General features: G+C 47.3%; 2 protein-coding genes across 2 annotated transcripts; both read left to right on the forward strand.

Moving 5' to 3' along the window:
* On the forward strand, window positions 252-4,624 carry LOC8059782 (delta(14)-sterol reductase). Its single transcript, XM_002459781.2, has 13 exons — window positions 252-408; window positions 518-635; window positions 741-811; window positions 1,037-1,093; window positions 1,593-1,684; window positions 1,911-1,958; window positions 2,632-2,752; window positions 2,831-2,877; window positions 2,991-3,072; window positions 3,286-3,362; window positions 3,469-3,588; window positions 4,099-4,173; window positions 4,250-4,624. The coding sequence occupies exons 1-13, from the start codon at window positions 358-360 to the stop codon at window positions 4,401-4,403; spliced, it is 1,113 nt and encodes a 370-aa protein (XP_002459826.1). The 5' UTR covers window positions 252-357; the 3' UTR covers window positions 4,404-4,624.
* Window positions 6,072-7,917, forward strand: LOC8059783 (arogenate dehydratase/prephenate dehydratase 6, chloroplastic). The gene has a single exon (XM_002459782.2). The coding sequence runs from the start codon at window positions 6,270-6,272 to the stop codon at window positions 7,584-7,586; it is 1,317 nt and encodes a 438-aa protein (XP_002459827.1). The 5' UTR covers window positions 6,072-6,269; the 3' UTR covers window positions 7,587-7,917.

An 8,227-nucleotide genomic window follows, 5' to 3' on the forward strand; every position in this document is an offset into this window, starting at 1 on the left:
CAGGCGTGCGTCAGTCAGAACCATTGTCACCTTTCTCGTCTTGTTCACGAATTCTGTACACTCCAGCTGGCAAAGCATCTCATTTGTTAATTAACGATATTTGTATATAAAAATGAACATAGTCCAAGTCATAAAGGCAGATCTCTCAAATCACGCCATATATAAAATAATAAAGAAATTGTTTTTGAGAGGAATAAAGAAAAAACATGAATGGTAGCTCAAATTTTGTCTGGGCCGAATGGTAAGGAGCCCAGAACTTTGTTAGCCACTACGCCGTTCCGTTCTACGACCCGAGTCCACGCCACAGCAACCGCAGGCGCCCACCAGGCCACCACGAGATCCCCGCCGTGACGGAGAATGGAGGCCGCCGCCGCCGTCCTCCCCGCGCTGGTGCCCTCCGGGAGCGCGGTGGTGCCTCGTCGCTCATCACTCGCGACCGTTGTTCCTCTGGTCTGCTGCGGGTTGCTGCACATGGATCGCTCACTGTGTACTTGTGTGCTCGCTCTTTGCTGCGTAGGTGGTGGTACTCGTCGCCTACCTCGGGTATCTCGCCGCCGCCGGAGCCATCCTCCCGGGGAAGCTCGTCGATGGAGCTATACTCTCCGACTCCTCCCGCCTCCACTACCGTTGCAACGGTACCTCCTGCTGCCGCTGATCCCAGAATCCTCTGGGCAGTGGGCAGCCAGCTGAGCTGTTCGATCTCCTTCCCCACAGCCGCTTGATTCGCCTGTGGTCTGCAGGTTTGCTCTCGCTCCTGCTGCTGCTGGGGCTCTCGGCGTTGGGTGTCTACATGGGGTGGATGTCTCCCACGGTGAGCTCCTGCCTCTCCGTGTTCAGTCCTCGTGCCTTGGGTACTGGGTGTGTGCTTCTGTTCAACTGCTGTAGTACTAATCATACTCCAGTTCAACAAGGACGGAACCATAATCCTTTTCAGATGGGCGAGCATAGTGGAATTTTTATTGTGGCTTATTGTCATTGTGAATTGACTTAGGTATGACGAGTTGATCCAGAACATATTGTTTGCCAATGCTTGCAGGTTGTAGCTGACAGGGGACTCGAACTTCTGTCAGTGACCTTCATTTTTAGTGTCATTGTAAGTGCCGCCTTGGACCTGCTTATGAATATTCTAACTACTTAATGTACATTTGGTGTGCCACCATGCTATTGTGGAAAATGAAAGGGGTGCCCTGCATGTGTCTGACTGATAAACCTGGTCCTAACTCTGCGGCAAGGAGTCCTTTAGTGTCTGTTCAGGAGTGTTACATCCTAAAGTACTCCTAAATTTTCTCAATTTGACCTTAGTCATGGGTGTGCCTCATGCATGCAAACTGTTTGCTGTCAATCAATTTGTTATGACAAAAAGTTTCCTCAAATTAATGCTCCATCCTTAGTTTGGCATGAAATTCACAAGAAAATGGACAAACCTGAACGAAATGTTTCCACTAGTTTGGTCATGATCAAAATGCCTGCAAATGTCTCCTCAGCATCATTCATATTTTCATCATGCAATTTTCATTTACATTCTGCCACAAATTATAGTCTATATTGAAAGCTATTTGATTGGCTGTTCATGTCTCACTCTTTGATTTCAGGTCTCTTTCGCACTCTACTTCGCCGGCATCAAGTCCCGCCACAAAAGTTCTTCTTTGAGACCACATGTTAGTGGGAGCTTCATACAAGATTGGTACTTCTAGGAAACTCTATATTGTGTCTGATATATAAACTATGACTGGCTTATTTTCGGCACATAAGTTTTCTTGCCTATAAATTCTTGTTATTATTGAAAGATCAAGCAAACAGATTATTTCATTTCATATGTCTCATTCAAATGTAGGAACTGGTTGTGTATTTTATTGCAATTCTCTTTTAGTTAACAATGACACTTTTGTGCTGATGACTTTGTTGAATAGGTGGTTGGGAGTGCAGCTTAATCCTCATTTTATGGGAATTGACCTCAAGTATGTCAGCAATTTCTTTCCTGTGTTTTTGCCTAGCATATGGGGTGTTGCTGATTGACATTTTGAAATAGGACAGGGTTGCCAAGAGAGATTTGTTAACAGTTGAATGGTGTAAGATCATGATTTATGATCTGTTTGACCCTTTGACAAATCCATGAGTCCATAATGCAGTCAACCCATACCTGATACTTTGCTCATAATAATTTCGTACATGTAGTCTATGGTGATTGGATTAGTTATTGTTTATTCGCAACTGATGACTGGAAATGAGGAAGATCTGCTGTTCTATGAATAAATATATTCTAGCTTGAGGGGATCTTCTGAAAGTCAAGTTTATCTGCACACCATGGCAGCTATTTTATTTGGTGTATTAAGATACAGAGTCCATAACACTTGGCGTTATTTTGATTTTCCACCTTTACAAATGCAAATGATCTTGGACATGCTTCATGAGTGCTCTTTTATTCTCACCTTAGGTCACTCAATTGTGTGCACTGAAAATTAACATGGATGCAATTAAGTATTACCCATGAACTATATGCATCCAGCTTCAGTCCAACCAAGTGACCATTATTGCCTTGCTGGTACTGTGTGTTGTATTATTTATTCCCCACGCCACAAATAACCTGACGTGAATAAAATGTTTGTGACAGTTATGTTTCAATCATTGCAGATTCTTTTTTGTGAGGGCAGGAATGATGGCATGGTTATTTATTAACCTCTCTTTGTTTGCAAAGAGCTACTTAGCTGGTTCAGCTAATCTTTCGGTCATTCTCTACCAATTTTTTTGTGCGGTATTGTACATGACCATCTTCTTTATTGATCATCTTCCAGCCCATTAATTGTTAAATTAATTATACTTGTTCATGCAGTGGTATATTATAGATTACTTCATCCATGAAGAATTCATGACCTCAACGTAAGTATATCACGTGCTCTCAGTGGCAAATAACTTACTATCCTTGAACAAATATGTTGAGATCTCCTGTGGGAAGATTAAATATGATGAGTATACTATTCAACCTCTTCCAGGTGGGACATTATTGCTGAAAGACTGGGTTTCATGCTGGTGTTTGGTGATCTAGTTTTCATCCCTTTCACCTTCACTATTCAGGTATACTTCATTCCTACAAATGTTGACCCATGGTGCTATTGATTACCTTACTTTTGAAAAAAAAACCCTTAGGCAGACTATCCTACCCTAACATTGATTTGATTTTTGTGTTTCCTAATTGTCAGATTTGTGGCATGCCAGATCATTGCTTCTCTTACATTAAATCAGTAGGTTGAGAATTAAACTAATGAACAAGTATGATTTGTTTGTCAGGGCTGGTGGCTTTTGAGGAACAAAGTAGAGCTGTCCCTTTTGGCTGGTCTAGCTAACTTATGCATCTTCCTTATCGGGTACTCTTGGTTTTTCTCCAGAACCTCAAAGCTATAGCAATTTGATATATACCTGTTTCTTGCATTCTAACCTCACTGGCCACACGTAATACCATGTGGCACTCAGCTACCTAGTGTTCCGAGGAGCTAACAAGCAAAAACATGTGTTCAAGAAGGACCCCAAAGCTCCTATATGGGGAAGACCTCCCAAAGTTGTTGGGGGAAAGCTACTCGCATCTGGTTACTGGTAAGGAGTAAGGATACATGCATCATGTGACTCATGCATGCCAATGACCCTCTGTTGATCACATAATCATTATAGATTGTATGATGCTTGCTATTGACCCTCCTATCATTGATGAATGGTAGCCTAATTCATAAAGTAGAAAAGAACTTAGAGTCATACATCAAAGGTTTTTTTTAGATGATGACATTTCAGAGGAATAGCTAATCCTGAAAAGCTGAAAATGAATAACCAAATGCTGGTCCGCAGTTTACGGAATAATTACAGGATTTTTCAGTAGTTGTAAAATACCACACCTAAGTAGTGCTTACAGCAGATTCAGAGTTATAGCAGTTTGTCATTTATGATTGTGGTGTATTGGTTGTTGCTCATTCGATCTTACTTTTTTTTTTCTTGAAAACATTTAGTAGCTCCTTAGGCTTTAAATACTCCCCTGTCCCTTAAAGAAAGATGAAGCTTGTTGATTTGTGTTGTGCACGTAAAACTACAAGGCTTTTGATCCTCCAATTACAGGGGCATCGCAAGGCACTGCAATTATCTAGGAGATCTACTGCTAGCGCTTTCATTTAGCTTGCCCTGTGGAGTCAGGTGAGTGATCATTTTCTGTGGCAGTTCCCTTGTGCAGTGGATGCCTGTCTGAACAATCTTGGTCCGTCGTTTGCAGTTCCGTGATCCCATACTTCTACCCCACGTACCTGCTCATTCTACTGATATGGAGGGAAAGGCGCGACGAGGCGAGGTGCTCGCAGAAGTACAGGGAGATCTGGGCAGAGTACTGCAAGCTCGTGCCCTGGAGGATCCTGCCTTATGTGTACTGAAGAGAACGGTAGAAGCAAGGGCAGCAGATGGTCCTAGGCTAGCAAACCCTTATTTATTTATTTGCCCTTGCCGAGGGTTGGTGAATGTTGATGTAGTACTTTTTTTTTGAACTTATGTTGATTTAGTACTTGGTAGACTATGAGCGTGGAAGCTTTTGTTGTTGTCGATCCGTATAGGTTTGGAATCAGTGAATCAGTTCTCCTGATGAGGTGGCACGTTATTTCCTTTGTGAAATATGCCGGTGAGGAAGCCCTCAAAGTGTTGCTGAGACCGGGCCGCCCCATTCGGTGTCCTAATCGCCGCGATCTTCCAAGGCGCTAGCGATGTTTTGCCACTGTTTCGAAGAAAAGGGAAAAGAGCGTTGGAGCATCGGACGCATGTGCGCCGCGCAGGGCTCCCGACCGACTCCCGTGCGCCCAGATGACGAGCACGAGCGACTCGTCAACAGCTGCCTACCGGCGACTAATGGTTGGCTGTTTCCGATTAATTATAGGGCCAATCTTAATGAATTTCATGTCCTAATTCCTACGTGTTTGAAACAATATAGATGAGTTTGTCTTATGATTTTTTTTTATAATTCTCTTTATTTAATATTAAAACTTTTATTGAGATTGGCCTAAGGTTACACCTAGCTTATGCATAGAAGTGAAATAAAAAGAAAAACAATGAGCGAACCATACATGAGTTCGCTACTCTATCTATTTCAAATTATACGTTAGTTTCTCTAGATATTATTTTTGTTATGTATCAAGACAGTATATATTTAAATGCATAATAAAAAACACGCATCTAGAAAATCAAGTCGTCATATAATTTGAAATGGAGAGATTACCATATATGAGTGGATTTTTTAAATACATTACTTTTACTGTGTATTTATACATAGTATATATCTAAGTGCGTAGAAAAAACTATGTATATAAAAAAGTCAAACTTTTTGATATATATCTAGACATAGTATATATTTAAATGCGGAGTAGAAACCATGTATCTAGAAAATCAAATCTATGGACTCCATATTGCGTCTATGTTCTTTCCCATACATATCGATCAGTTAATATAAAGGTGAAAGGGTGTGAAAAAGAATAAAGAGTAGAGAAGAGTTTCTAATGCAAATTTACAAGAAAGAAAGAATATATAAAAGTTGTTATGATAATTTAAAAGTAGTATACGATTTCTGAATAAAATTGTCTTCTTATTTCAGAAGTGGATTCTTGAAAACTCTTAGAGACGACAGATCTTCTTTAGTTTTCTCAATATTTTTTTTTGAAGCTGTAAAACCTCGTGTTCTTTGAAAGAAAATATCTGCGCATGCTTGAGATGCTCCGAGCATTGGGTCCAGATGTGTGATCCTTGACGAGGAAAAAGCGGTGCAGCCGTGCAGGACAGGGCTGCGCCAGCCCGGGCCGATGGTAGAGATGAAGGAGTGCTTGACCACCCCACCGCCGTGCCAACAACAGCAATCCGTGCTAGGCCGTTTTGCTTTGCGGCCCGTTTGCCCCACCAACCGCCCGTATCCATCGTCGTCCGTCGCGTCGCCCGGCAGGCAGAGAAAGAGAAAAAACTAGATAGACAAGGCCAGGGGTCAGCCACGCACGGCCACACACGGCAGCTGCCCCGTATAAACCACCCCCCGCGCCGCGCAATTTGCTCTCTAGCTGAGACTGTCAGCTCAGCTCTCCCCTCCCCGCCGGCCGGCCGGATCCACCAACCCCCCACCACACCCCCTCCCCCACCTACCACTACCACACCGGACCAGACCAGAGGCAGCGGGAGAAAAAAGCAGCCACCCCCGCTCTTCGCCCGGGAACACGGGGGGGAACAGAACAGCCCGACCGGCCAATCCAATCCACGCGCCCGCCTCCATGGAGGCCGCCGCCGTGCTCGACGCCTTCTCCGCCGCGCCGCGCCACAAGCTGCGCCCGGCAGCCTGGTGGAGATCCACGCGCCTCGCGTCGCAGGCGTGCCGCGCCACCGCCCCATTCGCCCGCGCCGACTGGCAGACCGCCTGCGCCATCCTCGCTAGCAACAGCAGCACGGGCGGCGGCGGCGGCCACGACGCCAGCAGCAGCAGCAACAACAGGCAGCCAGCGCCGCGGGTGAACGGCCAGAAGCCCCTGCCCGCGCCCGCGCCCGCGCCAGCCCTGGAGGAGGCGACGCCGACGCCCACCGAGCTGGATCTGGTGCCTGTGTCCAACCTCCCCCGCCCGCTCAGCATCAGCGACCTGTCCCCGGCGCCCATGCACGGGTCGCAGCTCCGCGTGGCGTACCAGGGCGTCCCGGGCGCCTACAGCGAGGCCGCCGCCGCCAAGGCCTACCCGGGCTGCGACGCCATCCCCTGCGACCAGTTCGAGGTGGCCTTCCAGGCCGTGGAGCTCTGGATCGCCGACCGCGCCGTGCTCCCCGTCGAGAACTCCCTCGGCGGCAGCATCCACCGCAACTACGACCTCCTCCTCCGCCACCGCCTCCACATCGTCGGGGAGGTCCAGCTCCCCGTCCACCACTGCCTCCTCGCGCTCCCCGGGGTGCGCAGGGAGCTGCTCACCCGGGTCATCTCCCACCCGCAGGCGCTGGCGCAGTGCGAGCTCACGCTCAACGCCATGGGACTCAACGTCGCCCGCGAGGCCTTCGACGACACCGCGGGCGCCGCCGAGCACGTCGCCGCGGGCGGGCTAAGGGACACCGCCGCCATCGCGTCCGCGCGCGCCGCGGAGCTCTACGGCCTCCAGGTCCTCGCCGACGGCATCCAGGACGACGCCGGCAACGTCACCCGATTCGTCATGCTGGCGAGGGAGCCCATCATCCCGCGCACCGATAGGCCCTTCAAGACCAGCATCGTCTTCGCACACGACACCGACGGCACCTCCGTCCTCTTCAAGGTGCTCTCCGCCTTCGCCTTCCGCGACATCTCACTCACCAAGATCGAGAGCCGACCGCACCGCCACCGTCCCATCCGCCTCGTCGACGACGCCAACGTCGGCACCGCCAAGCACTTCGAGTACATGTTCTACATCGACTTCCAGGCATCCATGGCCGACGTCCGCGCGCAGAACGCGCTCGCGGAGATCCAGGAGTTCACATCCTTCCTCAGGGTGCTCGGGAGCTACCCCATGGACATGACGCCGTGGGACGCCGCGCTCTCCTCTTCCTCTCGCGCCGACGATACCAGCCAGCACTACTAGCTAGTGATTGGGTCAGCCAACCAAACCAAGGATCCACCAATTCATTCGACGGACAAGAAATGTTGCTTTTTAATCAGTCAGTCATCAGTCATCACAGGAATGCGCAAGAAACGTTGCATCTGCGTGCATCCTGCATCTGCGTGCTCCTAGTTGCTCCGAATTTCGTGACCAAATTCGTAGAAACGGAGAAGGGGCTCCTGTTGTATGTATGCTGGGGATGTATGTAAGTACAGTGTATTCTTTCTTCTTTACAAACCTACTCTCTATCTTGCAACAAACCAAATCAAGTGAACCCATCAAAACCATCTCTTCTTTTTTTTGCAACAAACAAGCATGGCGTTACCGTTGTTGTTGCCTCTTGGGACTTGCCGAGTTGGCAATTACTATACATTTGGGCTTTGTTTACTTCCATCAAAAAATTTATCGAATCTTTAAACACATACATAAAGTACTAATTACATAGTTTGGTTGGAATCAACGAGACGAATCTTTTGAATATAGTTAGTCCATAATTGAATAATAATTACTACAAATAAATAAAAGTGTTTCAGTATGGTGAAATTTTTCGCTTCGCCAACTAAACACGGCCTTGGGAGGAAGGAAGGAAGCAACGATCCGGAAAGACTCGAATCGAGGATGGA

Source organism: Sorghum bicolor, chromosome 2, assembly GCF_000003195.3.
Source record: "Sorghum bicolor cultivar BTx623 chromosome 2, Sorghum_bicolor_NCBIv3, whole genome shotgun sequence".
Lineage (NCBI taxonomy): Eukaryota > Viridiplantae > Streptophyta > Magnoliopsida > Poales > Poaceae > Sorghum > Sorghum bicolor.